This window comes from Pristis pectinata, chromosome 14, assembly GCF_009764475.1.
Source record: "Pristis pectinata isolate sPriPec2 chromosome 14, sPriPec2.1.pri, whole genome shotgun sequence".
Lineage (NCBI taxonomy): Eukaryota > Metazoa > Chordata > Chondrichthyes > Rhinopristiformes > Pristidae > Pristis > Pristis pectinata.
In genome coordinates, this window is record NC_067418.1 from 49,611,060 (window position 1) to 49,627,589 (window position 16,530).

General features: G+C 52.8%; 1 protein-coding gene across 1 annotated transcript in view; it reads left to right on the top strand.

The window, feature by feature from the left end:
* The first annotated feature begins 3,343 nt into the window (after positions 1-3,343).
* The window catches only part of mybpc3 (myosin binding protein C3), a 62,794-nt gene continuing 49,607 nt past the window's right edge, over positions 3,344-16,530 (top strand). Inside the window, exons 1-5 of the mRNA XM_052029716.1 lie at positions 3,344-3,601; positions 4,375-4,641; positions 9,343-9,585; positions 9,741-9,889; positions 11,155-11,272. Of these exons, the coding sequence (XP_051885676.1) occupies positions 3,580-3,601; positions 4,375-4,641; positions 9,343-9,585; positions 9,741-9,889; positions 11,155-11,272 (799 nt within the window). The 5' untranslated portion in view covers positions 3,344-3,579. The remainder of the gene's footprint in view (positions 3,602-4,374; positions 4,642-9,342; positions 9,586-9,740; positions 9,890-11,154; positions 11,273-16,530) is intronic.

Here is a 16,530-nt window from a genome sequence, read left to right on the forward strand (position 1 = left end):
TACAGTGAAAAACTTGTCTTACAAACCGATCGTACAGGTCAATTCATTATACAGTGCAATTACATTGAGTTAGTACAGAGTGCATTGATGTAGTACAGGTAAAAACAATAACAGCACAGAGTAAAATGTCACAGCTACAGAGAAAGTGCAGTGCAATAAGGTGCAAGGTCACAACAAGGTAGATCGTGAGGTCAGAGACCATCTCATCGTATAAGGGAACTGTTCAATAGTCTTATCACAGTGGGGTAGAAGCTGCCCTTGAGCCTGGTGGTACGTACCCTCAGGCTCCTGTATCCTCTACCCGATGGAAGAAAAGAGAAGATAGGATGTCCCGGGTGGGTGGGGTCTTTGATTATGTTGGCTGCTTCACCAAGACAGCGAGAGGTAAAGACAAGAGTCCAAGGAGGGGAGGTTGGTGTCCGTGATGCGCTGGGCTGTGTCCACAACTCTCTGCAGTTTCTTGCGGTCCTGGGCAGAGCAGTTGCCGTACCAAGCCGTGATACGGACTCTTGACCTCACGATCTACCTCGTTATGGCCTTGCACCTTATTGTCTGCCTGCACTGCACTCTCTCTCTAAGTGTGACACTTTATTCTGCATTCTGTTGTTGTTCTCCCTTGTACTTCCTCAATGCACAGTTGTAATAAAATGATCTGTATGGATGGCAGGCAAAACAATGTTTTTCTCTGTGACAATAATGAACTAATTTACCAATTTGCCAAATTTACGTCAGTCTCCGGGTCTCCATGTTTATGTCTGCGTCTCCACATCTGTGCACTCGGGGACTCTTTCTGTGTTATGTTATGCCTTGTAGCCTGTGACGGTCTGTCGATTTCTCTTTCTCTGTGATTCTTTTCAGTGGTCAGGAAATGATTGGAAAAAGTTACCCTTTTTTACTCTACAAGTTACTCTACACTTGGAAAGGCAGAGATTGATTAGGGATAGACAGCGTGGATTTATTAAGCGGAGATCCTGCCTGTAACTTTATTGAGATTTTGAGGAGGTAACTAAATGCATTGATGAGGGAGAGCAGTTGATGTGGTTTGCATGGAAGTTGCTCGGGCCTTTGACAAGATCCAATGCAGAAGGCTGGTCCGGAAGGTTAGACCCCAGGGGATCCAAGCAAACTGGCAAATTAGATCAAAAATTGGCTTGGTAATAGGAGACAGAGGCTGATGGTGGAGGGTTGTATTCGTAATTTGGTGTCCTGTGACCAGTGAATGACTGGGGGTCTTGTTGTCTGTTAGATACATTAATGGATTAGATGTAAATGTAGGATTTGTAGATGACATGAAATTTGTTGGTGTTGTTGCTGATGAGGACGAGATGAGATTGAGATAAGATCTCTTTATTAGTCACACGTACATCGAAACACACAGTGAAATGCATCTTTTGCGTGGAGTGTTCTGGGGGCAGCCCGCAAGTGTCGCCACGCTTCCAGCGCCAGTGTAGCATGCTCACAACTTCCTAACCCGTACGTCTCTTGAATGTGGGAGGAAACCGGAGCACCCGGAGGAAACCCACGCAGACACACGGGGAGAACGTACAAACTCCTTACAGACAGCGGCGGGAATCGAACCCGGGTCGCTGGCGCTGTAATTGCATTACACTGACTGCTACACTACTGAGCCTGTTGTTGCTGATGAGGAGGATGGTCTATGACCATAGAATGATATCGGTTCGCTGGTAGGTTGGAGGGAGCACATAACAAGTGGAAGTTAATCCTGATAAGTGCAAAGTGATGCACTTTGAGAAGTCAAATAACGCCAGGAGCCACACCAGGAATGGTAGGGTCCTCGGGAGTATTGAGGAACGTGTACATTCAAAGATCCTCAAAGATGGCTGAGCAGTTGGATAAGGTGCAAGTTGACATTTTGGGTCGAGACCCTGCATCAGGATCCCTCCACAGATGCTGCCTGACCTGCTGAGTTCTTTTTTTTTAAATTTTATTTACAGCATGGTAACAGGCCCTTCCAGCCCGAGTCCGCGCCGCCCATTTTAAACCCCAAGTTAACCTACCCGTACGTCTTTAGAATGTGGGAGGAAACCGGAGCACCCGGCAGAAGCCCACGCAGACACACGGGGAGAACGTACAAACTCCTTACAGAGACGGGAATCGAACCCCGATCGCTGGCACTGTAATAGCGTCATGCTAACCGCTACACTACCATGCCGCCCTCAATTCCTCCAGCACTTTTTGTGTATTTCTCCGGATTCCAACGTCAGCAGAGTTTATTGTGTCTCGGGATCCTGATACAACTTTGTAAGACTTTGGTTGGGGCACAGCTGGAGAACTGCGCGCAGTTCTGGTCGCCACACTATAGGAAGGGGTGTGATTAAAATGGAGAGGGTGCAGAGGAGATTCACCAGGATGTTGCCTGGGATGGAGCGTTTCAGTGGTGAGGAGAGACTGGAGAAGCTGGGCTTGTTTTCCTTGGAGCGGAGGAGGCTTGATGGGGGGGGGATCCTAACAGAGGTGTCATGAGAGGCAAAGATGGAGTGGATACCAGAACCTTTTCCCCATTGCAGAGGTGTCTAAGACCAGAGGGCATAAGTTTGTGAGGAGTTAGAGGTTTAGAGGGGAGCTGAGACGGAGTTTTTCCACCCGCAATGCCAGAGAGGGTGGCGGAGGTGACTCCTGCAACATTTAACAAGTCTCTGGACCAGCGTGTGAATCAGGCACTGTAGTGTAGCGGTTAGCGTAACGCTTTACAGCGCCAGCGGCCCGGGTTCAAATCCAGCCACCTTCTGTAAGGAGTTTGTACGTTCTCCCCGTGTGTCTGCGTGGGTTTCCTCCGGGTGTTCCGGTTTCCTCCCACATTCCAAAGACGTACGGGTTAGGAAGTTGTGGCCGTGCTATGTTGGCGCCGGAAGCGTGACGACACTTGTGGGCTGCCCCCCAGAGCACTCTACGCAAAAGATGCATCTCACAGTGTGTTTCGATGTACATGTGACTGATAAAGAGATCATCTTATCTTACCAAGGCTGTGTCTCCATAGAAGTCTATGCTCCCAGTGCTGGTAAATGGGTTTGATATAGACAGGTCACTGGTGGTCAGTATAGACAAGGTGGGCAGAAAGGCCTATTTCTGAGCTGAAATATTTCCTCTGCCTGTGTTCCTCTGCCGACCTCTGCTCTTCAACTGTCTGTACATGTCTCTGGTTTATCTCTGCCCCGTGCCCCTGTGACTATTTCTGTCTCTCTCTTGTCTCTCAGCCCGCCCTTTCGTCCTTGCCTGCAACCTATCTCCAGTTTGCTGATACACCGTGACGTGCGCCGTCTCCCCTTTAAATGTTCGCCAGTCAGACCCCCAAGGTTATTGTGCGGGGGAGAGGAGGGCGAGATCAGACACCGGACATCTGGACACCGGACATCTGGACACCGGACATCAGGCACCAGGACATTGAACACCAGACCTGGGACACGGACACCAGGACATCTGGACACCGGACCTGCGGGGTAACAGGACACCGGGACTTCAATCACCGGACACCAGGATCTCTGGACACCGGGATACGGACACCAGGCACCAGGTCACCGGACATCTGGACACAAGGGTCCGGAGGGGAACAAGCGCAGGATGCCGGAACCTGGGAGGAAAGGTGGGAGACGGGAGGGGGTGGGTGTGTGTGGGGGGGGGGGGGTAAGTGTGTGTGTGGGAGTGTGTTTGTGTGAGCGGTGTGTGTGCAAGGGGTGCGAGTGTGTAAGGGCTGTAAGTAGGTGTGTGTGGGTGCAAACGAGTGTGTAAGGGGCGTGAACCTGGGTGTGAGGTGCGTGTGTAAGGGTTGTGTCTGTGTGTAAGGGGTGTGAACGCGTGTGTAAGGGGTGTGAATGTGTTTTGGGTGGGGGGGGGAGGAGAGAGGAGACGGGATGTCCCGGGACCAGGGAGTGTTTGGGCAGCGGGAGCCGGAGGGAGACCTCCCCCCCCGTTTCCCCCTGTGTATCGCCTCGTGTCGGGCTGAGGTGGAGCAGAGGCCCCTCCCTGGAGCCGGCGGCGCGCCCCTCCCCACCCCTCCCTTCCCCTCCCCTCCCCTCCCACAGGTCGCCGGTGCCCAGTCGGGGGGGGGGGGGGGCGGAAGCGGTGTAAGGGTGGCGTGGTGGTGAGTATGGCGTGTGGTGGGGGTGTGCTGAGAATGGGCAGGGTGGGGGGTGTGCATTGTGTGGGGGAGGTGGGGTGGGGTATGCAGTGTGGGGGTGTGGTGGGTGGGGTGTACATTGTGTGGGGGGGGTGGGGTGTGCAAGGTGTGGGGTGTGGTGGGTGGGGTGTACATTGTGTGGGGGAGGTGGGGTGGGCTGTGGTGCTGCCAGTGTGGGTCGGGGGTGTGGGTGGTCCCTGCTCTGAGCCCTCACTGTGTCTCCCACCCACTCCCCGCAGCCTCCTCGTTCACCAAGAAGCCCCGGAGTGCGGTGGTGGACGTGGGAAGTGATGCCGTCTTCCTGGCGGAGACGGAGAAGGGGGTGTCCAAGGTGAGGTGGCAGCGGGACGGGGTGGACATGGGGCCCAGCGACCGATGGACCATCACAGCCAAGGAGAACAGGCACACCCTGACCATCCACAAGGTGTCCGGCCTCGACGCCAAGACCTACGCGGTGATAGCGGGCAGCTCCAAGGTCAAGTTCGAGCTGAAAGTGAAAGAGCCAGGTCAGTGGGGTGGGGTGGGTGCGGTGATCTCACTGGGAAAGGGCTGGGGTGTTCCCCCTCTCCCCCCTGACCTGTCACCTTGCCTGGTGATGGACCCTGCCAGCTAGCCTCAGTCACAGGGCACGTCCCAGACAACCCAGGAGCCGGAGGACAAACCTTGAGCTGTTTAAGATTCTGAATCTGCAAATGATCTGGAAAGAAAAGCCAGACGAGGAGATTCCCTGGTGGGGGGTGGGGGGAATAAAAGATGCCCTGGAAAAGTTTGCAGAAGCCCCAGCTGGCTCACTGATGTAACACTGCGGAGCACCCCCTGCCCTTTGGACGCACCTCTGTCCTGGGAACATGTCAGGGGGCGGTGCAGAGGGAGATTCACTCTGGGCCAGCCCCTCCCCAGCTCTTCCCCAAGGGATGGGGAGGTTCAGAGACCAAAAGTGGGGGGGGTCTCTATCTGCACCTGCGTACCCTACATCTGCCCAGCTCTGCCGGGCTGACGCTCGGTAGGTGGGGCAGGGTGGCTCCCTGGGTCTTGTGTCAGGACTGTTCATGGGCTGGAAGGGGAGAACGTGCTGTTGTGTCACTGTTGGTTAAAGGTGGAGGGATTCTCCCTCTCCTTCCCCACCCCTCCATCTCCCCCATCCCTCACTCCTGCAGTCCCCCCTCTCCCCTCTCTCCCCCCACCTCCCTCCTACAGTCCCCCCTCTCCCTCCTGCCCCCTCCCTCCTGCAGTCCCCCTCTCCCTCCTGCCCCCTCCCTTCTGCAGTCCCCCCTCTCCCCTTCCCCCCACCGTCCCTCCTCCCGTTCCTCCTGAATCCCTGGCGAGAACCCAGCCGACAGACCAGGAGAACACGGCCAGCCCATGCAGGGGATAAACCGGTGGCAGGGGCAGAGCCTGGAGGAGAGAACTCTCCCATCACAAGAGGAGTTCCAGCAATGGAGAGACTGGGGTGGAAGCCTGTCTAAAGGTGGCAAGACAAACTGTTAAAATGACAAAGGGGTCCAAGGTTTTGGGGAATAAAATCTAGAGCACAAAAAAAATAGAAGATCGAACATGGGAACAGGCCCTTTGGCTCACCCTGTGCCTACCATGATGTGCCAAGTGTGTTGTAGAACCCTGGCTGGGGCCACATTCCCAATGTCTTGCTGAGGGGGAATGGGGGTGGTGGGGTGGGATGAAGCTCTTCAGCCATAGGGAGAGACGGGGCTTGAGCTCACGAAAGATGTCAGGGGTCACACAGCTTGGGGACAGCTGGCCATCAGCACCCATCCGAGACCCGACCCATTTTATTCCAGAGACGGCGTAGCCTCCAAGGTGCTGGGATCTGGAGCAAGAAACAAACCGCTCAAGGAACTCAGATGAGATTCAATGTTGAGAAATGTGCAGTTGTACACTTTGGAAACAGAAATAAACAGGCAGATTATTATCTAGAAGGAGAGAAAATTCAAAGTACAGAAGTACAAAGGGACTTGGGGGTACTCGTGCAGGGTACCTTGAAGGTTAACCACCAGGTTGGATCAGTGGTAAAGAAAGTGAATGCTATGTTGGCATTCATTTTGAGAGGTAGTGTATAAAAGTAAGGAAGTGTTGATGAGGCTCTACGGGACACTAGTGAGGCCTCATTTGGAATACTGTGCGCAGTTTTGGGCCCCATATCTTAAGAAGGATGTGCTGATGTTGGAGAGGGTTTAGAGGAGATTTGAGGATGATTCCCGGAATGAAAGGGCTTACGTATGATGAGCGTTTGTCAGCTCTTGGACTGTACTCACTGGAATACAGAAGAATGAGAGGGGACCTCATAGAGACATTTAAAATATTGAAAGGAGTGGACAGAGTAGATGTGGCTAGGCTGTTTCCCTTGGTGGGTGAGTCCAGGACCAGAGGGCACAATTTTGGAATTAGAGGGTACAGGTTTAAAACAGAGATGAAGAGAAATTTCTTTAGCCAGAGGGTGGTGAATTTGTGGAATTCCTTGCCAGGTACAGCAGTGGAGGCCAGATCATTGGAGGCATTTAAGGAAGAGATAGATAGATATCTAAATAGTCAGGGTATCAAGGGATATGGGGATAAGGCTGGAAATTGGGGTTAGGTTTTTTCTTTTTTTTTTGGCCCCCCCGCTTCCCCCCCCCCCCAATTTCTCATTTCTTTTTCTTTTTTCCTTTTCTTTGGAGCAGACTCGATGGGCCGAATGGCCTACTTCTGCTCCCTTATCTTGTGAGGCAGCGTCCGCAGAGGGGCAGTTGACGTTTCGGGTCGAGACTCCGCATCAGGATCGTCCCCCACGTTCCCAGTTAGGAAGTTGTGGACATGCTATGTCGGCGCCGGAAGTGTGGCGACACTTGCGGGCTGCTCCCCAGAACATTCTCAGCAACGCAAAAAGACGTATTTCACTGTGTGTTTCGATGTAAACGTGACTAATAAATAAATATCTTATCAATTCCACCCCCCCCCCCCCCCAAAATTCTATCACTCACCTACACACTAAGAGCAATTTTCATTGGCAATTAACCTACCGACCCACGCGTCTTTAAAATGTGGGAGGAAACCGGAGCACCCAGAGGAAACGCACGGGATCGCAGGGGGACAGAACGTGCAAACTCCACACCAGACAGCAGCCGAGGTCAGGGACGAACCCAGGTCACTGGAATTGTGAGACAGTGGCTCCACTGACGGTGTCACCGTGCTGCCCCTAGGTTAAGGGATTTCGCAGCACAGAGTTCTCCCTGAAGGAGATACTGTGCAGTTACAGGGAAAAAAAAACCAGCAGAAAGAGCAGTGAGATAGGAGGCCAGTTCTGGATGACGAGCTGGAATGCATTCCTGACAGGGTGCTGAAAGCTGGTTCAATAATAACTTCCAAAAGATTAACTGGTGACTGAAGGAATGGGGACAACTTGGGGGTGGGGGGTGGTGAAGGGGAGGAGGGAAAGGTGACTGGAATGTGTGGCTGTTCTGAGAAGCCGAGAGGGCTCTTGACAAGGGGACGGTGACGAGTAACATGTGCCGGAATGCAGCCGCCTGTTATTCCTAGATCAAACGATGACCGTTTATAGCTCGGCCCTGTCATCAGGGGGGAGGGAGACTCGGATGGTCAGTTCACACTGCGGCTCGGAGACTTCCCGCCCCACTTGCGGTCACTACGCAAAGGTTCTGTCGGGGTTCAGGGATGCGAGGAATTTCCAAGGGAGGCTTATGCTGTTTGCCCAGCTCCTAATGTGGGTCTGGACTGTCGGGTACACCCAGAGAGGCAGGACGAGGGAGCTTTGCCTCGGGACGTTACCTGAGGGGCTGGTTAGTGGCTGGGATTCCCCTCCAGGGTCCAGGTAGCTTGTTTGTGTGGCAGTTGGCGTGGTCATCCTCGTTGTCTGAGGAACAGGAAGCTGATAAGAGTGGAGAGCGGCTGTTTTCAGGGAGCAGTGACGTCCCAGGGTCAGTGCTGGGACCATTGCCCTTTGGAGATGGGATGTCAGTGATGTGGATGAGGCATCCAGGGCGATATTTCAATGTTCACAGGTGCATGTGAATGTCGGGAATGAGTGCAGACAGCAACAACAGGCCAGCGGAATGGGAGGCATGCGGTGATTGACACTTAACCAGGAGGCATGGAGAGTTGTACAGTTCAGTGGGAACAAAGGCAAAGGACTGTGGATGCTGGAATATCCAGATGAAAAACGCTGGAGGAACTGAAAGAAGGGTTCTGACCCGAAACGTTGACCCAATCCTGAAGAAGGGTCTTGACCTGAAATGTTGACTGCCCGCTTTTCTCCACAGATGCTGCCTGGCCTGCTGAGTTCCTCCAGCATCATCGCAATCCACCTTGTTTGACCTTGCACCTTATTGTCTACTTGCAATGCACTTCCCTGTAGCTGTGACACTTTATATTCTGTTATTATTTTTACTCCGTACTACCTCAATGTATCTGCACTGTGTAATGAACTGATCGAATGGTATGCAAGACAAGATTTTCACTGGACTTCGGTAGAAGTGAAAATAATAAACCAATACCAATCAGGAAGAGAGGCACCAGGGGGTGGGAATTCACAAAGCTACCAGGACGAATGGGGAAGGTTGATAATAAAGCCAGGTCCTGCCGCACACCAACAATGTCCAACCTCGCTGGTTTCAAAATACTCTGCCGAGTTTTCCTCCTCGACCCCACATTATACTCCACCTGTCCCATCCTTGGTGGAAATATCTGCTCCACAGTTAACCGATCAAACCATTGCTAACCTAGAGGCGCCGTCTGGGTTACTTGGCACCCGGGTCACTAGGTGACCGAGTCACTAGGCACCTGGATGGCTTGGTGCCCGGGTAACTTGGTGGAGAGGAGATCTCCGGATGTTTCTACTTTCAGTGCGTTGATCACCCTTCTGGAGATCCCAGTGGAAAGGACTACAACTCTTCCATCACTAAGGACCCTCACCACCCGGGACATGCCCTCCTCGTTACTACCATAAGGGAGGAGGTACAGGAGCCTGAAGACCCACAGTCAACGTTCCTGAAACATTCCCCTCCGCCATCGGAATTAGGAACGGTCCATGAACCCATGAACTCTACCTCGTTATTCCTCTTTTGCACTATTTGACTTATTTTTGTAACTTATAGTAGTTTTTATGTCTCGCACTGTACTGCTGCTGCAAAACAACAAATTTCACGACGTACGTCAGCGATAACGAACCTGATTCCGATCCTTCCATTCCTCTGCAGAGACCGTTCCCGGAGCACCCAGCGGGGAGAAGCTGGCAGCAGCCGATGGTGAGACAGCACCAGGAGGAGAGGAAGCTCTGGAAACCCAGAGCGCAGGGGAGGGTCTGCGGGAAAACGGCACGGAGCAGATCCCGACTCCCGCAGGCAGCGGCACGGCCCAAGAAACCAGAGATGAAGGGATAAACCCGGCAGCCGCTGGCGGTTTGTTCGTGGAGAGGCCCCAATCCGGAACAGTGATGGTTGGTAAGGGACTCCAGCGTTTTCCCAGGAGCACCTCGGACCTCCCGCTCGCACACTCAGTGCCCACTCAAATCGGCCCTTCCGTGATCACCCCAAGCAGGGGTTGGGGAGAGCTCTCGGCTGCCACTGACTGGCCTCGTGTTGTTCCCTTCGTTCAGGTTCGGACATCACCTTTGTCACCAGGGTGATGGGCGCCAACATCCTGAGGAAGCCCAACGTCAGATGGTTCAAAGGCAAGTGGATGGATCTCACTGGTAAAACTGGAGCACACCTACAGCTGAAGGAAACGTTCGATCGGAATACCAAGGTATCAAGCTCCCCCTCCATAGTCACCGGTGAACAGTAACACCCACCAGACCCCCACCCCATGTCCTCCCCGCTGTTACCAGTGAACGGTAACCCCTCTCCCCAGGTCACCGGCGAACAGCAACCCCTTCACCACCCCCCCCCCCCCCCCCACTTCTCCAGTCACCAGTGAACTGTAACCCCTTCACCCACCCCCACCCCTTCAGGTCACCAGTGAACAGTAACCCTCCCCCTCACCCTGGTCACCGGTGAACAGCAACCCCTCCCCCCCCCACCCCGTCAGCAGTGAATGGTAACCTCTTTTCCCCACCAGCCCCCGTCAGCAGTGAACTGTAACCCACCCCCAGTCACCGGTGAACAGTAACCCCTTCCCCTGGTCAGTGGGAACCAGTAACTATTCCCCTGTGTTCATCCCTCTCCCCCAGTGTGTATGGTTGCTGTACCCTACCGCACTCATACACCCACTCATGATCTGCACTGGTGGAAATGGTGAACGCTGTGACACATCCCCTCGTCTCCAAGCAATGGTGACTCCCTCAGCCGTGCATCCCAGTGAAGCCCCTCCCCCTCCCTTCGCCACTGCTGGTGACGGACAGTTCCGCCTCCCCGGCGCAGCCAATCGCCAGTGGCGCCTTCCCCTCCGAGACCAATGGTGGGCAGAGGACCGTCAGCTGTGGAAGGGCGGAGGAGCCCGTGGGTGCTCAACCTCCGCACCTCCTCGTGTCACATACAGTGTGGCGGTGGGGCTGAGGGTGCAGGTTCCTCTGGGGCAGCCCAGAGGAGCCCGAGGACAGCAGGTTGGGACGTGCGTGACTTTCAGCACGCCCACGTCCGTATGAGGAGTACAACGGATGAAAGGCCTCTCACGTCACCGGGTTTGGTGGTGAACCTGCCCCCATAGCGGTTAGCGTAACGCTATTACAGCGCCAGCGACCCGGGTTCAATTCCCGCCACTGTCTGTAAGGAGTTTGTACGTTCTCCCTGTGTGTCTGCGTGGGTTTCCTCCGGGTGCTCCGGTTTCCTTCCGCATCCCAAAGACGTACGGGTTAGGAAGTTGTGGACGTGCTATGTTGGCACCAGAAGCGTGGTGACACTCGCGGGCTGCCCCCCAGAGCACTCTACGCAAAAGATGCATTTCACTGAGTGTTTCGATGTACATGTGACTAATAAAGAGATCTTATCTTATTATCTTATGCAGTCCTCATGCTGCTTACTCCCTCTCCTGTTTTATTCCTCCCACACTCCCCCGCCCACCATCCCCCACAGGTTTACACCTTTGAGATGCACATCATGCAGGCAAAGCCCAGTGACGCAGGAGGATACCGGTGTGAAGTGAATGACAAGGACAAGTTCGATTGCTGCAACTTTGAGCTGGCCGTTCAAGGTGAGGGTGAGCAAGATATCCCCAAAAACTGCCGCACCACCCCACCCCCTGTCTGCAGGAGGGGCCTCATGCCGAGCTTCTCGCTACTCCATTGCAGGCCAATGGGACCGTCATCCCAACCTGTGCCTGGTTAGGAACAAGCCTGCTTCACCCAGGCTGGTTCAGAGGCTGGCGGAAATAAAAGTAACCAAAAACTGGAGGGAGAGGGAAGCAGGTTGGGGAGCTTCTGCAGGGAGAGAACCAATTATCGCTTGGTATTGGTTTATTATTGTCACTCGTACCAAGGTTCAGTGAAAAACTTGTCTTGCAAACCGATCGTACAGGTCAATTCATTACACAGTGCAGTTACATTGAGTTAGTACAGAGTGCATTGATGTAGTACAGGTAAAAACAATAACAGTACAGAGTAAAGTGTCACAGCTACAGAGAAAGTGCAGTGCAATAAGGTGCGAGGTCACAACAAGGTAGATCGTGAGGTCAGAGTCCATCTCATCGTATAAGGGAACTGTTCAATAGTCTTATCACAGTGGAGTAGAAGCTGTCCTTGAGCCTGGTGGTACGTGCCCTCAGGCTCCTGTATCTTCTACCTGATGGGAGAGGAGAGAAGAGAGAATGTCCCGGGTGGGTGGGGTCTTTGATTATGCTGGCTGCTTCACCAAGGCAGCGAGAGGTAAAGACAGAGTCCAAGGAGGGGAGGCTGGTGTCCGTGATGTGCTGGGCTGTGTCCACAACTCTCTGCAGTTTCTTGTGGTCCTGGGCAGATCAGTTGCCGTACCAAGCCGTGATACATCCCGATAGGATGCTTTCTATGGTGCATCGATGGTGAGAGTCAAAGGGAACAAACTGAATTGCTTTAACCTCCTGAGGAAGTAGAGGTGCTGGGTTGCTTCAGGTCAGCACTGGGAAATACCAGAGATATAATCAGGTTAAGGGATTGCAGAGGAAGAGAAATTGGGAGAAGAAAGAGAGGGATAAAAAGGAAAGTCCAGAGGTGAAAACCGAATCTAGGAAGGATGTGGAAGTGTTGGGGAGGGTGCAGGAGAGGTTCACCGGGATGCTGCCTGGATTACAGAGTACCAGCTATCGGGAGAGGTTGGACAAACTTATGTTGTTTTCTCTGGAGTGTCGATGGCTGTGTGGCAACCTGACAGAAGTATATAAAGTTATGAGAGGCGTAGACAGGGTGGATAGTCAGAATCTTTATTCCGGGTTAGAAATGTTGAACACTAGAGGCTTTAAGGTGAGAGGGGAAAAATTTAAAGGAGATGTGTGGGGCAAATGTTTTTTTTCCACAGGGAGTGGTGGGTGCCTGGAACAGGCTGCCAGGGATGGTGGTGGAGGCAGGTACGATAGAGGCGTTTAAGAGGCATTCAGACAGACACAGGCAGGGAATGGAGGGATACGGACCACGCACGGACCGATGGGATTAGTTTAATTTGGCGTGAGGGTCGGTACAGACATGGTGGGCCAAGTGGCCTGTCTCTGGGCTGCATAGTCCTATGTTCTGAATCAGAATCGGGCGTAGTATCACTGGCATATGTCATGAAATGTGTTGTTTTGTGGCAGCAGTACAGTGCAAAGGCATGAAGATTACTATAAGTTACAAAAATAAATAAATAGCGCAAAAGAGGAATAACGAGGTAGTGTTCATGGACCGTTCAGAGATCTGATAGCAGAGGGTTGTTCCTGATTTGTTGAGTGTGGGTCTTCAGGCTCCTGTACCTCCTCCCCGATGGTAGTAACGCGAAGAGGGCACGTCCCGGGTGGTGAGGGACCTCAGTGATGGGCGCCACCTTCTTGAGGCACCGCCTCTGGTCAGGCAGCATCTGTGGAGAGAGAAACAGATAAAGTTTCAATTTGAAGGCCCTTCGTCAGAACTGGGAAAGAGAAAAATCAAGTTGGTTTTCAGTCGCGGGGCGGCAAAGCAATGGATGGGACATCAGGAATCTCTGTGGTGGGGTGAGGGTGAGACCAGACGGATTAAAGGGGGCTGTTTCCAGCATTGTCCGTAATCCAATTTCTGCAGTATTTTTGACTTTCAAAGTCTGGAGCAGAGCTACAAGAAGAATCTTTGTTAGTCACATGTACATTGAAACACACAGTGAAATGCATCTTTTGCGTAGAGTGTTCTGGGGACAGCCCGCAAGTGTCGCCACACTTCCGGCGCCAACATAGCACGCCCACAACTTCCTAACCCGTACGTCTTTGCAATGTGGGAGGAAACTGGAGCACCCGGAGGAAACCCACGCAGACATACGGGGAGAACGTACAAGCTCCTTACAGACAGCGGGGGGAATTGAACCCGGGTTGCTGGCGCTGTAAAGTGTTACGCTAACCGCTACACTGAGACTGGAGAGATGAGAGACAGGATGATGGCAAAAGTAGGTAAGGTGCAACTTGAGATATTGATGGGACATTACCAGCAGCTGCTGCCCAAACAGTGGGGGCAATGGTTCTATCATAGAGTAATACAGCACAGAAACAGGCCCTTCGGCCCAACTGGACCATGCCGACCAAGATTCCCATCTAAGCTAGTCCCATTTGCCCGCATTTGGCCTATATCCCTCTCAACCTTTCCTATCTGTTTACCTGTCCAAGTGCCTTTTAAATGTTGTCAATGTACCTACCTCAACCACTTCCTCTAGCAGTTCATGGGCAGGCACGGTAGCGTAACAGTTAGCGCGACGCTATTACGGCGCCAGCGACCCGGGTTCAATTCCCTCCTCTGTCTGTGAGGAGTTTGTACGTTCTCTCCGTGTGACTGCGTGGGTTTCCTCCGGGTGCTCTGGTTCCCTCCCACATTCCAAAGACGTACAGGTTAGGAAGTTGTGGGCGTGCTATGTTGGCGTCGGAAGCGTGGCGACACTTGCGGGCTGCCCCCAGAACACTCTACGCAAAAGATGCATCTCACTGTGTGTTTCGATGTACATGTGACTAATAAAGATCTTGTCTTGAATTATCTTATCATTCCATATACGGACCACTCTCTGTGTGGAGGAAAAAGTTGCCCCTTGGGTTCCTATTAAATCTCTCCCCTCTCACCTTAAACCTATGCCCTCCAGTTCTCGATTTCCCAACCGTGGGAAAAAGAATATGTGCATTCACCATCATGATTTTGGACACCTTTATAAGATCACCCCTCAGTCTCCTACATTCCAAGGAATAAAGTCCCAGCCTGTCCAAGCTCTCCCTGTTAACTCAGGCCCTTGAGTCCCAGCGACATTCTCATAAATCGCCTCTGCACTCTTTCCAGCTTAATGGCATCTTCCCTACAGCAGGGCGACCAAAGCTGAACACAACATTCCAAGTGCGGCTTCACTGACATCTTGTACAACTGCACCATGACGTCCCAGCTGCTATATTCAGTGCCCTGAAGCTGTAGCTCAGTGTTGAGTCTGAAAGGCTATAAATGTGGCTGAGGGTACCGTTCATTCTGGCAAACACACCAGGAATCCGGTGAGTGATGGAGCTCAGAGTCACCCGAGGGGTTGGGCGAGGTATTTGAATGAAGATGTACATGTAGTGTACATGGATCTCAGCAAGGCTTTTGATAAGGTACCCCATGCGAGGCTTATGGAGAAGGTGAGGAGACATGGGATCCAAGGGGACATTGCAGTGTGGATCCAGAACTGGCTGGCCCACAGAAGGCAAAGAGTGGTTGTTGAAGGGTCGTATTCTGAGTGGAGGTCGGTGACCAGTGGTGTACCTCATGGATCTGTACTGGGACCCCTACTCTTTGTGATTTTTATAAACGACCTGGGTGAGGAAGTGGAGGGGTGGGTTAGTAAGTTTGCGGATGACACGAAGGTTGGGGGTGTTGTGGATAGTTTGGAGGGCTGTCAGAGGTTACAGAGGGACATAGATAGGATGTAAAGTTGGTCTGAGAAGTGGCAGATGCAGTTCAGCCCAGATAAGTGTGAAGTGGTTCATTTTGGAAGGTCAAATATGTCGACAGAATATAGTATTAATGGTAGGACTCTTGGCAGTGTGGAGGATCAGAGGGATCCTGGGGTCCAAGTCCATAGGACGCTCAAAGCGGCTGCGCAGGTTGACTCTGTGGTTAAGAAGGCATATGGTGTATTGTCCTTCATCAATCGGGGAACTGAATTTAGGAGCTGGGAGGTATTGTTGCAGCTATATAGGTACCTGGTCAGATCCCACATGGAGTATTGTGCTCAGTTCTGGTCGCCTCACTACAGGAAAGATATGGAAGCCGTAGAGAGGGTGCGGAAGAGATTTACAAGGATGCTGCCTGGAATGCGGAGGGAACTCGGCCTTGGAGAGATGGAGGATGAGGGGGGACCTGATAGAGGTGTATAAGATGATGGGAGGTATTGATCAGGTAGATAGTCAGAGGCTTTTCCCCAAGGCTGAAATGGTAGCCACAAGAGGACATAGGTTTAAGGTGCTGGGGAGTAGGTATAGAGGAGATGTCAGAGGTAAGTTTTTTACTCAGAGAGTGGTGAGTGTGTGGAATGGGCTGCCGGCAACGGTGGTGGAGGCAGATACGATAGGGTCTTCTAAGGGACTGTTAGATAGGTACATGGAGCTCAGAAAAATAGAGGGCTATGGGTAAGCCTAGTAATTTCTAAGGTAGGGACACGTTCGACACAGCTTTGTGGGCCGAAGGGCCTGAATTGTGTTGTAGTTTCTCTATGTTTCTAACTGGTGTGGGCGAGGCACTCCCTCAGGAGGGGAGATTTGTTCCACAACAGTAGCTGAGGGAGTAGGCGGGTACAGTGAAACGAACCGTCAGCAAGGGGATGGGCCACCTTCTTCAACCGTCCTGTGCCTAATTAGGTCACGTGTCAGAGACTGGAACTGACAGACACAGGCACAGAGTCAAACAGCACGCAAACAGACCCTTTGGCCCACCGAGTCTGTGCCTACCTTCAAGCACCCACTTACACCAATCCAACACCCCCCATCCCAATTTATCCTCGCCACCTTCCCATCAACTCTCCCCAGATTCATCCTGCACACCATAGGGGGGCAATTTACAGCGACCCGATTCACCTACCGACCTACGTGCCTTTTGGACGTGAGGGGAAACCAGAGCGCCCAGGGGGAACCCACGCAGGGAGGAGAACGTGCAAGCTCCACATCGACAGTACCGGAGGTCAGAATCGAACCGGGGTCAATGGAGCTGTGAGGCAGCGCAGTCCGCTCGGAACGGAAGGGCTGGAGGTGATTAAGGAGAGGGTGAAGGCACGGAACGAGTCTGGGAATGGTACGTCCTTGGAGCAGATTTGTACCTG